This window comes from Fonsecaea multimorphosa (genome assembly GCF_000836435.1).
Source record: "Fonsecaea multimorphosa CBS 102226 unplaced genomic scaffold supercont1.14, whole genome shotgun sequence".
In the NCBI taxonomy this organism is placed as follows: domain Eukaryota; kingdom Fungi; phylum Ascomycota; class Eurotiomycetes; order Chaetothyriales; family Herpotrichiellaceae; genus Fonsecaea; species Fonsecaea multimorphosa.
Genome location: NW_015971648.1, coordinates 554,899 through 571,192, shown reverse-complemented (window position 1 = coordinate 571,192; position 16,294 = coordinate 554,899). Strand labels below are relative to the sequence as shown.

The 16,294-nt window shown below is 54.1% G+C and overlaps 6 protein-coding genes across 6 annotated transcripts; 3 read left to right on the top strand and 3 right to left on the bottom strand.

Moving 5' to 3' along the window:
* Positions 1-1,010: 1,010 nt before the first annotated feature.
* On the top strand, positions 1,011-3,138 carry Z520_07243 (uncharacterized protein; the record flags this gene model as incomplete). The annotated part of the gene is made up of 4 exons (XM_016777742.1): positions 1,011-1,183; positions 1,485-1,722; positions 2,515-2,811; positions 2,878-3,138. The coding sequence occupies 4 exons, from the start codon at positions 1,011-1,013 to the stop codon at positions 3,136-3,138; spliced, it is 969 nt and encodes a 322-aa protein (XP_016631252.1).
* Positions 3,139-4,014: 876 nt separating this feature from the next.
* Z520_07242 (uncharacterized protein) lies at positions 4,015-5,120 on the top strand (the record flags this gene model as incomplete). Its single annotated transcript, XM_016777741.1, has 3 exons — positions 4,015-4,237; positions 4,294-4,376; positions 4,443-5,120. The coding sequence occupies 3 exons, from the start codon at positions 4,015-4,017 to the stop codon at positions 5,118-5,120; spliced, it is 984 nt and encodes a 327-aa protein (XP_016631251.1).
* Positions 5,121-5,816: 696 nt separating this feature from the next.
* Positions 5,817-9,560, top strand: Z520_07241 (uncharacterized protein; the record flags this gene model as incomplete). Its single annotated transcript, XM_016777740.1, has 1 exon — positions 5,817-9,560. The coding sequence occupies one exon, from the start codon at positions 5,817-5,819 to the stop codon at positions 9,558-9,560; it is 3,744 nt and encodes a 1,247-aa protein (XP_016631250.1).
* Positions 9,561-10,153: 593 nt separating this feature from the next.
* On the bottom strand, positions 10,154-11,467 carry Z520_07240 (uncharacterized protein; the record flags this gene model as incomplete). Its single annotated transcript, XM_016777739.1, has 1 exon — positions 10,154-11,467. One exon carries the CDS (start codon positions 11,465-11,467, stop codon positions 10,154-10,156), a length of 1,314 nt encoding a protein of 437 aa, XP_016631249.1.
* A 654-nt stretch (positions 11,468-12,121) lies between these two features.
* On the bottom strand, positions 12,122-13,708 carry Z520_07239 (uncharacterized protein; the record flags this gene model as incomplete). Its single annotated transcript, XM_016777738.1, has 1 exon — positions 12,122-13,708. One exon carries the CDS (start codon positions 13,706-13,708, stop codon positions 12,122-12,124), a length of 1,587 nt encoding a protein of 528 aa, XP_016631248.1.
* An 814-nt stretch (positions 13,709-14,522) lies between these two features.
* Z520_07238 (uncharacterized protein) lies at positions 14,523-15,166 on the bottom strand (the record flags this gene model as incomplete). The annotated part of the gene is made up of 2 exons (XM_016777737.1): positions 14,523-15,069; positions 15,135-15,166. The coding sequence occupies 2 exons, from the start codon at positions 15,164-15,166 to the stop codon at positions 14,523-14,525; spliced, it is 579 nt and encodes a 192-aa protein (XP_016631247.1).
* Positions 15,167-16,294: the final 1,128 nt, after the last annotated feature.

Genomic DNA, 16,294 nt, shown 5'->3' with positions numbered 1-16,294 from the left:
TCCTCGACTTTCAGCCCTGTCTCCTTTCCTTATCGCCAGCAACGTGAATATCAGGATATTATCGTCCTTGGTTTCTCGGCACTAAGAAAGCAGACCAGCTCTTTAGAGTGGTTCTCGTGATAGTCCTGCTATGGAAACCCCTGAAACGGTAGCCTTGTCGGTGGTGATGATGGCTAATGATTCCTGTCTCTGCTCTCTCGGATAGACGTGCAACTGATATACCAGCAGCGCACAGAGCAACCCCTAGTAGTAGACAGTGGCTGTTTACTTCCTGGGCCACCCACCCCAGGAGGGACTAACAGAATGTCGACACTGGGCGGCTTGTTGCAAACGTCTTTGTCGGTTGTATTTGCAAAGATTGTGTCTTGTTCATGAAACAATTGGTACCCAGTGGATGTCACAGGAATGGCCTAATTGTTTCAGTGTACATAGAATCACTGGAAAGCCACCTCGTCTTGTTGTTCTTTGGTAGCAAACGCGTGTAAGCAGTGAAAATATCCTTTAGAGACCGTAATAGTGCACAATCAGCACATCCAGCAGGCTGCCCGTGGATTTTGTTCCTCACCTTGCCCAACACTTTCAAAGCAAAAGCCAACAAGATACCTGTTCAGGCTCACCCTGGGAATACGATGTTAGTCAGTTCTTTTCGAGGTCGAGCCATGCTCACGACCTCCAAACTCGGAAAAACGTCGGATGAACGACGCGTTCTGGCCAGCCAATCAGCGTTGCCTTTGCCTTGGCTCAGAGACTGGGTTCCGAATCGCATGGCAAGTCGATGCCGCTGCCGCTGCTCTGGATGCCACGACAACTATCTTGTCCCTATTCTGCTCTCTTCTTCTTCCTTCATCTCCTTGCAGATTAAACGATTGAGTTGATAGCATCTCCTCCTTCTCGAACAGTCCTGTCGGGGGAATTCCTCCAAACTTCCTTCTCATCAAACCCGCCTCGACATCCATCCCCCTTTATCCTCGAAACCACAACTTGAACGCCTCGTCTGATTCATCGATATCATGGCTCCGCAGTCAAATGACAACAAAATGCTGTTCCACAAGGACGAGAAGGCACTCTGCTTCCACGGAGAGATGTTGTATGACGCCAAAATCACAGACGTAGAGAGAACTGATCCCAAAGACACCAAATCCCCCTTCCATTACAAGGTCCACTACAAAGGCTGGAAGACTTCGTGAGTTCTCATCTCATTATCCTCGCTTGCCTTCGTCGCGTCCTTGTCCTCTCGATCTACCAATCTTCCTGTGTCCATGGAGGTCGATGGCCTCTAGCTGTCCATTCTTCGATGTTATGTGGCGGGTGCATAGATCGTGTTGGCAGCTGACGGGGCCAAACGTGAATTTTGTACATTCACGTCCCTTGTTGCACTTCTTCGCCATCGCACGAATTTCTTCACAGAGATCAAGTTCTTTGCATCCTCTCAGCTATCTCCCAAATCATCCAGATGTTCAATAGCTAATCCGTACCCTTTCTAGCTGGGACGATTGGGTGACCCAAGATCGGCTTAAAAAAATCACAGAGGAAAACCGAGAGCTGCAAGCAACACTGCGTCACCAAGCTTTGCTCAAGGCCAATCCCAAAATGGCGAGCAAGATGCGTCGAGGGCAAGACTCAGAGATTGGATCTGGCAGAGGATCAGAGGAGCGCACGTCTTCTGTCCCTGCTGCCGGCGGTAGGGGATCCAAGCGTGCGAGAGATAACGATCTGGAAAAGGTTAGTGGTGATTCCCCGTCCCACAAACGCAAACGCCGGCGCGCTGTGACCCGTGACGATGAATTTCCCCGTTTCGATGTGATGCCATGGATCATTGCATCATGCAAACTAGAGAAGGAAGTCCGGAAGAGGGTTAAAAAGATCAAAAATATTCCCCCACCAAACCTTGCTATCCGGAACCCTATGGACGGCGATTCAGTAACGAGTATTGTCTCCATATTTGGATCTGAATCGGTGGACAAGAGTCAGGAACAGCCACCAACTGGGCAAGATGGGCCCAAGTCGAGCAACGCCGACACAGGGTCGCAAGCCAAAGTTGCAGACACCGAGGAAAAGAGAGGCGGTGGAAAAAATGTTGTCACTTCTCTCAAGACGAGCCCTGGGACTGCAGCGGCGGTTTTTATGGGCAAGTCCAGATCCATTGTGAAGTCCACGTCTGGGCCCATTCCCAAGGGCATCGAAACAAGCCATGGGAGTGATTATGACAGACAACAGGAGTTGGCGAACTTTAGTGTCGACAACCTCGAATCTGCCTTGCGTGTTAGGGTCCCTGCTACGCGAGCAGTGACAGCGCTGGATGTTCTGGCACTGGCGGCAGAAGTGGTCGAGTTCGCACCACCCGTTCTCGCTCAAAGATACCTTTCAGGACAGTCCTAGGACCCAGGACGTGGAAATGGACCTCTGCTCCGCGCACTTGCCCCAATGCAACAACTCGCTAGGACTGCACAATCTCTTCCCCATGATTTTGACTTTGAACGAAGAATACGTGCTTACTTGACCGCACATATACAGGAAGACGCATTTTACACCCGTCCATCCATTCGCATCAACGTCCCCGATCACTTGAAGAATCTCCTTGTCGACGATTGGGAGAACGTTACGAAATCACTGCTTCTCGTCCCCCTGCCGAGTCAAGCTCCAGCAAACTACATCATTGACGAATACTTCAACCAAGAAAAGATGAATCGCCGCTTGTGTTCGCCCGACGCGGACATTCTGGAGGAGTTCTGTGCCGGATTGAAGATGTACTTTGAGAAAGCGGTTGGTAAGATCTTATTGTATCGATTCGAGAGAAGTCAACTAGCAGAGGTAAGTCCTCCCTGAGCGCCATCCACCCCTTTCGCGTCCTCGTACTGATTGCTACATTGTGGACAGGTACGGAAGCTCTGGGAGTCCGGTCGTCACAAGGAATGGGAGGGCAAGGGCCCTGGTGACTGCTACGGCGCCGAACATCTCACACGCATGATTGTCAACCTGCCGGAGATGATTGCCCAGACGAATATGGATGCCGAGGCCGTCGCTCGCTTGAAAACCGAACTCAGCAAGTTCAGCCTCTGGCTGTCGAGGAATAGCACGAAATATTTCTGTGCGAAATACGAGAAACCAAGTGCGGAATACATCGAGCAAGCCCGATAGGAACGGATGCACTGCGAATGAGATGACACCGACTTGGAGGATGCGAGTGCGAAGCTGAGGTCTTTGAAAGAGCTCATCATGGTGGTTTGGGATGTTGACGACTGCACATCGTACCGGAGCATGGAGTTTCTTCCATTATGGCTACTGGGCACTCTGGGGTTGAGAGGATACTGAATGGGTGTTGGGTTTTGCAGCTCCCAGAACGAAGGGACTTCATCAAAGCGTGGTCATAGCATGCTCATGGCGGTGGATGACAAAGACTGGCTACCTGGTACCGAGTAGACAGCGCTACCTACTCCATTCTCATTGTCCTAGATTCTCAGCGTCGAGATTGGTGGGCAAGGCGGGCAAGGCTGCCTGAAGATGGTACCTGGTAGTTGATACAAGTAAATGGTGCCTCTTCGCAGAAGCTTGGCATGGAATTCCACTTCATTTGATTTCGTTTTGTTTCTTTTCCTTTTTCGATGCCGAACCCGCAGCCAGCGAGTCAGGCTGCTTTTCTCTCCAATTCTCTCCAATTCCGTTGTCTCGAAGTCGACAATCTTTTCCTTGTTCCTGACACGCGATCCTCTTTCTCACAGCCACTGATGCCTCCTCCTTGAAGCTGCTGTCCAAAGGTATGTGTGTGTAGATGTTGTCCCTGCCCCTCCTCGCGCTTGTTATGATGAGAATCCAGCTGGCACCAGTCTGAGAAGACTTGTACTCTTTACATGCGGATCAGCTTTACATGGCCTTGAGCCTACAACCTGAAACAATTTCAACCAGCCAAGTTAAGATTCAACGAATTTGATTGTGTGAGACTTGAGACTGATGTGTGCTGCAACAACCACAGGAACCCTCCTCTGAAGTCTGATATTACTACCAATTCCTCCCACAATGGTCCTCCACAACCCGAACAACTGGCATTGGGTCAATAAAGACGCCGGGCCCTGGGCCAGAGAATATTTAGACACTGAAGTCAAGAAGGTCTCGGCGGAAGAGGATGGAGTGTCGGCAAAGATCACAAGGCTGATCTCAATGGACGGCGATGTGGAAGTGAGTCAGCGGAAGGGCAAAGTCATCACAATATTTGATGTTGCGTTACAATTAGAATATGAAGGTACGAGCCTGCACAAAATGAGGATGGGAAGCGCGGTTGCTCATTCATTATGGCAGGCAAGACTCAAGAAGGCACCGATGTCAGTGGGAGTATCAGAGTTCCAGAATGTGCTTATGACACGGAACCCGATGACTACGTGGTATGTCTTCACATTGATGATGCAGCGTGCGAAACCCGCGCAACCACGACTGACAAGCTTTCACAGTTTGAGATTGACATCTATTCCGAGAAGAAGGAGAAACAGCCCGTTAAAGATCTCGTCCGGTCGAAATTGGTCCCTCAACTACGACAAGTGTTTTCGAAATTCGGGCCTGCCCTGGTCGAAGAGCATGGCAAAGACCTTCAACACGCGCCTGGCTCGAACCCTTCGAGCGGCTTCGCAACTCCCACGTGGCATCCTGAAAAAGAACGCAAGCCTTTGTCTCCCGCACCCACCACAACCTCCACGAGCGGCGCATCGTCCATCAACACAACGACCGTCACGGCTACGGATGAATTTCGCACGACTGCAGAAGAGATGTACCAGACGTTTACCGATCCCCAGCGACTCGCAGCCTTCACGCGGGCACCTCCTCGACTATTCGAAGGCGCTAAGGTGGGCGGGAAGTTCGCCATCTTCGATGGCAATGTCACTGGGGAGTTCGTCGAACTAGAGCCACCCAAGAAGCTTATCCAGAAATGGAGACTAGCGCAGTGGCCGGAAGGACACATGAGCACCCAGGAAATCTTCTTCGACCAGAACGATGTCGACCGAGTGACTAACATGCGCGTGACTTGGACTGGAGTACCGGTGGGACAAGAAGAGGTGGTGCAGAGAAATTGGGAGGGCTACTACGTTCGCAGCATCAAGCAGACATTTGGGTACGTGTTTCAGGCTGGTTGAATTGTTTGTAGGCGTCTTGCTAACCATCTTCACAGCTTTGGAACCATTCTTTAGGTTGCTACTGCTCGTCAGGCCTTCCTGCAGCATCTTTATAAAAAGCAAGGCGACCGGAGTGATGAGGATCGGCCAGCAATTGCATATTATAGGTCACTTTGTACCATTCTAGACTTCTTGGGGCGGAAAAGCCTAAGAAAACGAGCCCACGCACGGACAAGATTTCAATACGACTGAACGCAACGTTACACGAAAAGTAAGACAACATGTTTTTGGTTTGGCTGCTTTCTTTTGCTATGTTTTCTAGGTCCCCTTTTTTCCCCTCGACCAGCCAGCAGCGCCAATCCCAGCCATCGAATCGTTCATTTGCGTGCGTGTGTGTGGCAGGGAACAGGGGCCCAAGACACGGAAGAACAAGTATCATTTACGTCATATGCCGCTTCACCTTCAGCCGTCGCCAGCTTGGATCATCGACATGAAGACGACTTGCACCGCCACACTTCGATTTCCCCGAAGTCTTTTGTTTATTGTGCTTCATTGTATGTCTCTGACTGTGCGCGCGACTTCGCTTATCGCTGCTGCTGCCCATCCCCTTGTTCCTATACGTTGAGCGTGAGTAGGTTGAAGTCCGCCTGGAGCTAGAACATGTCCTTCTGATTGTGCGATTGTGTTCCAGAGTCAACCAAAGCATCAGCGGCCACCATGGCTGAACAAACTGCCTCCGAGGCGGCCACGAAAGTCCCGGCGAACAGTGCAGATGAGGTAGATCTCACCAGCATCCTAGATCCGGGCCAACGCGCAGATCTAACACTACTCATTGCCAACATCACCGAGTCAATGCGCAAAGTGGTTGTCGATAACTTCAGCTCCACGGCAGGACTGGACAAGACCCTTCTCCGGGAAGGCATGACCGACGAGGAGAAGATGATGGCGGTGGACCCAGCAAAAGTCGATGTCTCTGCCTACGACCGCGAACGGAAAATGAAGGCGGAAATCGACAAGGATCTGGCAACGTTGAAGATGAAGAACCTCAAGAAGAATTCCCTAAAGGCCTATGACGAATGGCGCGAGCAAGTCATCGAGCGGGTGGGTCAAGTCGTCAATAGTAAAAGCACTGCTCAAGAACAAGTCCGGAAGGGTGCCAATGCTTCCTTGTCGAAGCCTCAAGCGCCAATAAGCACTGCCAAAGTCATGGAGGCTGGGTCCAGGGTTGTCAACCTGAAATTTAAAGACCTGTTCCCACCCACAAGGACTCCCTTGACGAAACTGCCCATGGACAAGCGAACGCTGGTCCTTCATTCTCTGCTGTTGCTGCTTCTGTCCTTGGAGCACTACAATGCCTATTCTCGCATTTTGCTGCTCAACTTGACGTCCTCGCTGAAGCTGCCGCTGAAGACCTTTGAGCAGGACGAGTACGCAACTGCCAAAGGTCTGCTTGAAGCGGCTAAAGAGCTGACCGCCGACGAGGAGAAGATGAAGAAGATCAAGGAGAATGAAGAGACTCGAAAGTGGAGAGTTCGCTATGCAACAGCGGCCGGAGCTGCGATCCTCGGTGTCACTGGTGGCATGGCAGCCCCGCTTGTCGCTGCAGGTGTTGGCTCTGTCATGGGCGGACTCGGACTTGGTGCTACATCTGCGGCGGCATATCTGGGCACTGTGGCAGGAAGCTCTGTCCTGGTTGGTGGATTGTTTGGTGCATATGGTGGACGGATGACGGGCCAAATGATGGACTCGTATGCGCGTCAAGTCGAAGACTTCCAGTTCCTGCCCGTCCATGGCAGCAGTGACAAGAAGACTAGCGAAGACGAGGCCCAAGGTGCACAAGAGGCGAGCGAACATGACCACAAACTTCGCGTCACCCTTGGCATCTCGGGTTGGTTGACCGAGAAAGAGGAGGTGGTCAAGCCGTGGCGCTCCCTTGGTACAGGCGCCGAAGTGTTTGCACTGAAGTACGAACTGGAGGCCTTACTGAACTTGGGAAACGCAATGAACGGCATGGTCCAGTCGGCGGCCTGGGGATATGCGCAGAAAGAAATCATATCACGGACCATCTTCGCAGAACTTGCTGCGGCGATGTGGCCGATGGCTTTGATGAAGGTCGCAAGAGTCATTGACAATCCCTTCAGTGTTGCGAAAAGTCGTGCCGACAAGGCCGGTGAGGTCCTGGCCGATGCCTTGGTCAACCGCGCCCAAGGTGAGCGGCCGGTCACCCTCATCGGATACTCGCTTGGGGCTCGCGTCATCTACACGTGTCTCATGAGCCTGGCGAAGAGAAAAGAGTTTGGAATCATTGAAAATGCAGTCATGATTGGCTCGCCAACTCCCAGCGACACCAGCGACTGGAGAGTCCTCCGCAGTGTCGTCGCTGGACGACTCGTCAATGTCTTTTCGGTCAACGACTACGTGCTTGGGTTCATGTACCGCACGTCAGCCATCCAGTATGGCGTGGCCGGACTACAAAAGGTTGAGGGCCTGAGTTCGGTCGAAAACTTCGATGTCTCGGAGGATGTCAGCAGCCACCAGCGCTATCGCTACCTGATCGGCGCCATTCTCAAGAAAATCGGGTTTGAGGACATTGACATGGCGGCCGTCGAACGCGAAAGGCAAGAGCTGGTCGAGATGGAAAAGGAAGAGGAGAGACAGTCTCGTGCTGCTCAGAGAAGATGGCTGATGAGGAGAGAGTCCCATGGCGGCAAGGTGGACGAGGCCGCCGAGGGAGAAGAAGAAGCCGAGGAGTTGGAGAAGAAGGTCCAGGAGCAGACCAAGAAGAGCCTGGTGACTAGGGCGATTGAGTATTTCTACGTGCCGAGTGTGCCCAGTGCGAAAGATGCGCAAAAGGTCGCGAGTAATCTCAAAAAGGCTGGACAGGACCCCAGCCAGGCCGGCAATGTCGCAGATCAGACGGTCAAGGACGCACAAGCTTCCACTGAGAGCTATGCTACCTACATCTACAAACACCTGCCGAGTATGCCACACATCAACCGATCCAGTCCCAGCGCTGTCCAGAGACCTGGTGATGCCACCAACGCGAGCAAACTCACGGGCCAGGCAACCGAGAAAGCAGAGGGCGCAACAAGCCAAGGGCAAAGCTATGTCCAGCAAGCCTCGCAATATCTCCCTTCCTTGCCCAGCATGCCTTCCCTCTCCAGCGGCGGCAAAGGACAATCCAAAGCAGCACCGAAATCAGCGACTGAAAAGGCGACAGACACCGGAAACAAAGCAGCAGAGACGACTTCGGCTGCTGCCAAGCGCACAGCAGGCACGGTGTCCGACGTGGTCACGCCGACTGTCAAGAACGCGTTGAATCCCAAGGACAACCCTGCAGCCAAGTCTACTAAACGTGAGCCGCCAATCATCCATCAAGCCAAAGACCGCACGCCCGCTCCTGTCAAGGATAAAACGGGCGAAGTAGCCGAAGCGACGGGCACGACCGTGCAGAATACGACTCAGACCGTACAAAAGGGGTTGGACACGTCGACAGGGAAAGCCGGTGATGCGGCCAAAGCGACCCAGGACGCTGGGAAAAGTGCAACGGATGCTGCTCAGGGGGCAGCGAAGACCGGGCAGAGCTATACCTCCCGCGCGGCGGCGTATCTGCCTAGCATGCCGAGCATGGGATTTGGGGGCGGCGGGAAGAAAGCAGCGCCACCGAAACTCGCGAAGAAACCGTCCGAGTCGAAGCAGAGCGTCACGACCAAGCCGCCAAAACTCGACAAGACGCCGTCAGGTGTCAAGTCGCCGCCACCCAGGCTGGACCGACTCCCCTCAGGTGCGATCAAGTCGCCGCCACCGAAACTCGACCGGATCCCCTCAGGAGTCAAGTCGCCGCCGCCAAAGCTAGACAGACTTCCATCGGGTGTCAAGTCGCCGCCACCAAAGCTGGACAGGACCCCGTCGGGTGTCAAGTCTCCTCCACCAAAACTCGGTCCGCCGCAATTTCAATCGGGAGTTCCCACCCCGTCCACCTCGGTCCCAACACCGAGTCTCATACGGCAGGTCAGCAGTGGTGGTGGCGGTGTGAGATCGCCACCCCCCAAGCTGGGGCCGAGGAGGAGCTCAAGTCAACAGGTCCAAACTCCCGCGGTCCAAACTCCCGCGGTCCCAACTCCGGCGGCCATCGGCGAGAGGCTGGCGAGTCTCCCCCAGGACGCCACGTCGGCGGCTAAGCGGGCTGGGAACGCGGCCACCGGTGCGGCGACGGGGTACGGAGGGGAGAATGCTACGAAGGATACAGATAAGGAGAGGGATAAGGGAGTCGAAGACACTTCAAGCGCGGCAGCCATGCCTTCGCTCCCCGGAGCCAGTACTGCCAAGGGCATGACCTCCTCCGCGACAGAAGCGGCCAGCAAGGCCAGCGAGGCCGGGAAGAGCGCGACAGGCAGCGCGCTGAGGACGGGCGGTGGTATGGTCTCTGGCCTCGGGCGGACGGTTGGGTTCGGGAGATAGCTGATCGGGACTTTAACTGGGCTGGACCGGGAAAGCAAAATACTTGAGAGCCTCGCCATACGCTTCCTCTTCTTATAATCGAAGGGGCCATTTTTGGCGAGAAGTCACGTTCTGGAAAAATTGGGGGGAAATGAGAAGGACCTAGGTACCTTTGTCGAACGAACTATGGCAATGGGATATGTGAAACAAAAATTTTAATGAGACTCCAGCTAAAGGACCTCGATATGTATGTAAGGGCTATGTCTGCATGATGACAGCTTACAGCCGCATGGAAACTTTTTGGACGACGCTGATGATGCCTGTGGTATTATCTCCCTAGTTACCCCCAGGTCTAGCTAGCTAACCATATAGGTAGTTGGTTGAATGAATTTTCCCCCTACCCATTGGTTTCCATTGATGGCTTTCCCCCTTTCTTTTAACAGCAATGTTTACCCCCCCATTTTTGATATCCCCAGGGCAGGGCCTGGATCACTACATCCCTTCCATCATGTCCCCTCGCAGGGGGATGTCGTCAAAGGGCTTGCTGCGCGCAGCTCTCCCTGCAAAGTTGGTTGGGGGGGCCTGGCAAATTCAGGGACGGTTGAAATGCCCCTTTAGCAGCTGTGGCTGTCGTTGTCCGGCGCGGACTCGTCCCCGACAAGAATGTCCAACTTGCCGCGGACGGTCTTGACGCTGATCGAGTTCCTCTCGCTGTCACCCTGGCGGCCCACCATGCCGCCGACGACTTTCTCCACGGCCAGCTCCTTGCCCTCGAGCTTGATGTCCCCGACAATGCCGCGCGCGTCGACGGTGCCCTGGAAGTTGGCCGGGTAGGTGATCAGCTGGTCGCCGGCGACGGAGGCGTGGGAGGCGTCGAAGACGCGCTCCGCGGCGATGGAGTCGACGAAGACGCGCGAGTTGCCCGAGGCGATGCGCGTCGACAGCGTGGCGCGCGGCGAGGCCGACTTGTACGCCACGTTGACGTAGATGCCGCCGCTGCCCACGTCGATCGAGGTCGCGTTGTAGATGGCCAAGGTGCCGTTCAGATGCCCGTGGCCCAGGTGGATGTGGGTGGAGCCTTCGTTGCCCGAGGAGATGGAGGGGATGTTGAGTGTCGCGTTGCCGTGGCCGATGTCGACGTTGGTTTCGTTGCGCGCGTGGGTCAGCGTGCCGCGCAGGGCGCCGTTGCCGATCGAGATGGTGGTCGTGTTGGTGTGCACGGGCCCGGGCTTGACGAAGCCCCTGCCCACCCGGACGGCGAAGGCGCCGATTTCCAGCGACTCGGGCAGTTGGCTGAAGTCGACCATGTGGCGGGGGACGTCGACTTCGAATTTTGGAAGAGCAAATTCGCCGATGATGTTGGATGGGATCTGGATGGTGGCGGCCGTGTGGGTCTTGAGCTTGCCCGTGGACGGGGTGTCGATGGTGAGATAGCCGTTGTCTTCCTTGATCGTGACGTCGCCGCGCTTGTCCTTCTTGTTGGTCTTGATGTCCAGATCGATCACGATCTTGTTGGAGAACTTGGACGTCTCGAAGACGACTTTCCCGAACACACGCGCCCCTCGGACGGAGAGGCCGCTGGCTTGGGCGGGCTCGAACTCGAAGTGCGTGGTGCCGTTGAACGGTTCCCACTTGTCAATGGGAGGGAACGGGTGTTGAGGATTGCCATCGTCGTCGAACAACGGGCCATAGCCGGGGACTTTGTGTTTCATGCCGTGACACGGTCTCGAAAGACCACCAGACCGGAAACCAACGACGGAGCAAAGGACCTTGAAAACCACGAGGGCGCCTAGGACGGTCACCACGAGTCGGAGCAGACGGGTGGTGAAGCTGGTTCGTTTCGGTGGAGGTGTGGACGTGGCTGGGGCGGGAAGGACCTCAACCTCAGGGACCTTTTCGTCGGAATAGACATAGGGTGTGGCCGACATCTTGAGGAGTTTTGGCGATGTAGGCAGAAACAGAATAGGCGTCAGGGAGAGGGTCTTTGATGAGGAGAAAATAAAATAAAAGGCGAAGAAAGAGAGAGGAATTCAAAGAGTTCCAGGCTTGATGTCGAATGAGTTGGTTGTAAGGTATTGGAAGGAAGAGAATTGAATGCTGCCTGGAGAAAAGAAAACATCATGCCATGCTATGCCATCGTCACCGTCATCCAACGCCGTCCAATGCCATCCAATGCCACTGAGCACGATGAAGTCACCGGGGCCGCCACTGGCGCGGAGAGACCCTGACGCCTCTATTGTCAAGCTTCCTAGTGGGGACTATTAGGTACTTAGTGATATGTCACGGAGACGGAGAGCGCCGGTAATCTATATCATTACATACCTAGGTACCTAGAAGTGGCACAGGGACAACGAGAAGAGCAAGGATATAGTAGTAAAATAGAAGTAACTAACCACTAGTCATAGGGTAGCATCACTTAGAAGGGTCATCCCATCTACTGTTGATGAGCGGATCCCTACAATTATCACCAAGTATGGAGTATTGGCTGTTTCTTACACGGTAGCATCCTCATCGTTAATTGTCAGACTGTGCCATTTATTCCTGACGTCGGCTCGCTAGGTACCTAGGTATCTTATAATACACTACAGCTTCAAGCTCTCAAACTCCTTGATCTTTCTCGCCTTCTCCACCCGCCGCTTGGTAAAAGAGCCGCGAATCTCTTGCACTTCCTCCTCATTGCCCCCATCGACCTCCCCCGGAACATTGTCATCAGGGACCAACTCAAAAGTCAACCCAGCAATACCGATGCCTTCTGCGCTGTTGTCAATCCAGGTGCACGACGTCGACTCATTCATGACCTGATTGTCACTCAAACTCATCCAGTAACTGTCCAAGGTCGTGAGGTTGACTCCTGCCACACAGATTGGCCGGGGGCTGGCATTGGTAAGGTGAATCTGCTGCACCTCGGGCGGAAAGGTGAGCGTGTACTCGGCGCCTGTCGACATGGGCACGGTGATATAATCGCCGTCAAACACTGAGGATGTGGTGTCGTTGGCCGTGTATATGCCCAGTGCCGGCAGTGGGTCCGTATACATCCATGTCAGCCCTTGGGTGACGACGAGGGTGGTCTGCGCCTGGTGTGGCCGGGCCATGGCAGGCGAAGCATGGTCGCTCTCGGCGCGCTTGTGGACGTTCTTGTACTTCTCTTTCGCTTTTTCTTCCTCGAGTTTGGACGCTATGGTCCCCCAGGTAGCCCCTGTGCCCATGAGACCGAAGCTGGTGGTAGAATACACGCGCTCCCCGACATCTTGCCTCGTAGGGCCTGGCATCATCTTTTGCAGTTCCGGCCCGGTCAATTTGGCAAACTCTCTTCCTGACATGGCGTCGAGCTGTGCAGCCTTACTGGCGCGTGCCGGCCTGCCTACCCTGTCCAGGAACTCTTTGCCCGTCAGCTGCCCGGGCCTTCGCTTGAAAAGGAGGCAAACATCCTCTCCTGTGAAGGCTCCCTCCCTTCTGATAAAACGCCGGACCACTCTTCCAAAGCCATCAGTATTTCTCAACTTTACTGGTATATGGTCCTGATGAAAGTAGGGAACCTTTATGAAGACGTCCGACCCTCTGAGTATGTGGAATCTGTCTGCCTCCGGTGCTGCTAAGATCTCGTCTACCGTGTACCAGTCTTGCCATCGATGGATCTTCGGGTCCGTTGGCTTCTGTGGTTTCTTTGGTGCTGCTGCTTCTGCTTCTGCTTCTGCCGCTGCTCCTTCTGCCGCCGCGTCTTCAGCCGCCGCCCCTCTCGCCGCTCCTTCTGCTGGCGGGTGACGAATTACAGTTCCGGTGGATCCTGGGGAGCCGGGCAACTCAGGTGAGCCGGGCAATTCAGGTGAGGGTGGAGGATCCAGGGGTCCTTCAACCCCAAAATCTGATGCCTCTGGCAGGCTCATGCCTCGCGAGCCTGAAGAATCTGAGGCGGCGCTTCCTCGTGCCGAAAAGAATTCGGTTGACCCTGAAGACGAGGCGGTTCTGCCTGAACCCGCGGCGATTTCGCCTGAAAACGAGCTGCCATGAGTCCGGCCTATAAGCCAGGCGTCTGCTGGTGCCACCCCTCCGGACATCATATATGCCTCTGCGGCCTCAGCGCCGACGGCAGCGCCGGCCTTAGCACCGGCAGCAGCGACTTCTGCCCCCACCGCCGCTGCACCCCTGGCCACCGAGTAGCCTGTGCCCATTGCAAATGTGGTGATTAGGGAATTCGGGTTCTTTCGTCGAGGCCTGCAGCTGATTCACATGCGAGGTCGCCAGAAGAGAGGGAGCGACACGAGCAGGTGAGGGAGGGAATTTTCTTAGATGCGAAAATTTGAGGAAACAGCAAGAACTACCTATTTATTCTGTAGCCGTACGAGACCTTCAGAACGCGTGGCGTGGCTCAGATCCTCTCTAGCGATGCCCTTGAGTCCCATGCCAAAGGTAACCTTATGAGCCCTTTTCATGTTTGGTTCACGGCCAACCTCTTGGAAAGTGGAGGCGCGTCCAAAGTTGACCAAACTTAAGTGGTGAGGCGCCGTGAGAGACTTAATTTTTCAGTCGTGGACCAAGAGGATGAATCCTTGTTGACTGGCAGCTCAAGTTCTGCTCCCGTTAAAAATCGTTCGAGGAGCCTGAAAGGAGCCTGTAGTGACAAGTGCTGATGGCTTGCTGAGGAGCCGCAACGCGAGGTGCTTGAGCCTCCTGATATCCGTGGATATTACGCACTCATGGGGAATAGACGTGCAACATACATTCTGTGCTCGAAATTTGTCTCCTGGTGACAATAACATTCAGACGCCCCAGTGGTCAAGATATCATGATATGGTCTATCGCAACTCTATATCTCAGTCCCTGTGGCTAGCAAAGCCTCCCAGGGAAATTGGCGGTCTATCCCTTCCACCAACCGGTCTCCCGTCGATCTCAGAAGCCAAAATCCATTCAGTCGTGAGCTCCATATCCGTCTATTCGCCACCCAACGCATCGCCCTTGCCCTTGAAAATTTACCGGCGATGGGTGTCACAGCTTGGAGGATTCCGGCGGCGGACGCAAGAAGACCTTGTCATGGAGACACGTCACACAGACCTTGCCGTCCATGATAATCTCCCCTCTCATGTTGACGAGCGTCCTCCCTCCCGACACCAGCTCGCAGACGACCCTCACGGTCGCACCCTCCAAGACCGGCCGGAGATAGGTCATGTTGATATTGCGGCTCACATGTCCGACGTCCATAAACCCCGGCCTAGCACCCGCCACCAGTGCCGTGGTCGTCAAGTTGTCCATGATGGTCGCGGCAGCGCCGCCGTGGAGTTTGCCGCCCTTGTTGCACAGATGCGGCAGGATATCGAGCTCCCACTCCGTCCGGGTCGGCGTCACCGAGATGCACCGCACGTTGTTTCTGAGGGCGTACGCATCGAAGCCGTCGAAGTTGGGGTCTTCGAGGAAGTTCTTCTGGTACTCGATCACCCGTTCTTTAAGTGGGAGAGAGAAGTCGATCCCCTTCATCACATATCGCGGATCCACTGATGAGGAGTCGGCTCGCGTTGGATCGTAGTACGGCGAGGAGCTGCACGACGATTTGTTAACAGAAGATATTGCCAACGTTGCTACACGGCACGAGCGAATACATACATTTGCTGACTGGTCGTCCTGCTGGTAGCCATGTCTTGCTGACGCTCAAGCTTGCGTCCTCCCTGTGAAAGATGATTTTTGGATTGTATGTACAACGACAAAATGCGAGCGTCGTTGATGGGAAGGATTCAGAGATGTCCTGGGAATTGTGGTCGACGCCCAATGAAAACGTGGCAATAGCCGATTAAGTTGAATCGACGTGCCTTAGCCAGTCTAGCTCGGGCTTGGAGAAGATGTCTCCAGGGTGGTTTACAATGTCTAGGGAGTCAAATGATTATCGGAAGTTATTTCACCCAGCCAAACGTCGGTTAGCTACCTAGATTGGCGCTGTAGGTGCATGTGGCCGAGTCAATATGGACGTGTCAAGCAAGGCTTCTTCGTGTCCCTCGGCGACTTGCTTTTCCGAACAGCAGATCCATTAATCAATTCCCCGTGCGGCTTTCTTTATCGCACATATCTAATAAGTGGGAAGACCGCTCCCTTTATTGCCAAGTAGGCCAGCGGAAGCGATTTCGAAATCGAAGGTATGGGGTTCTCGGCAGTCTCAGATTACTCAAGCAAGCTATCTCGCTAGGAGTGGTGAGCACCAAATGCTGAACACCCCAGAAAATCCAAGGTCTGTTCTTATCAGTGATTCTTTTGCACCCTGCCACAGTCGGAGTCTTTTCTAATATTACTCCCGGTCAGTTGCTTGATTATGATATTCATGGACATGATGCACGGCGAAGCAGGGACAGCTCCTGGTAAAAGTAAGGCTGCGAGGCGAGGATGCTACTCTGCGGTATGTGCCTCCCATGTAGCCCACGTTTACCAATAGTACCCCGAGATTCATTCAAACAGATGCTTTACCGCTAAAGGCTCCACAAATCTGAATACCTAGGTAGGTAGTCTGTGCTTTTGTTTCGCCTCAATAGATGCACTGCAGTCACCCGTTCCCAGCAGGGGCCGAGTTGCCGCGGTCCGACACAACCCCCCTTAGAGACAGCCTTGCCTCGGTCTGAGCACAATACTTGACATCCTTACCATTCCTCCCCTTCGTGCCTGAACATGGGCGGAACCATGGCCGAGGGTATGAGCGTCTTGAACTGCGCTAGGGACACTTCACACTCGTAGGATATCATCCTGGACTCTATGTGGAGTGATGTTTGCGAGTTCACTTC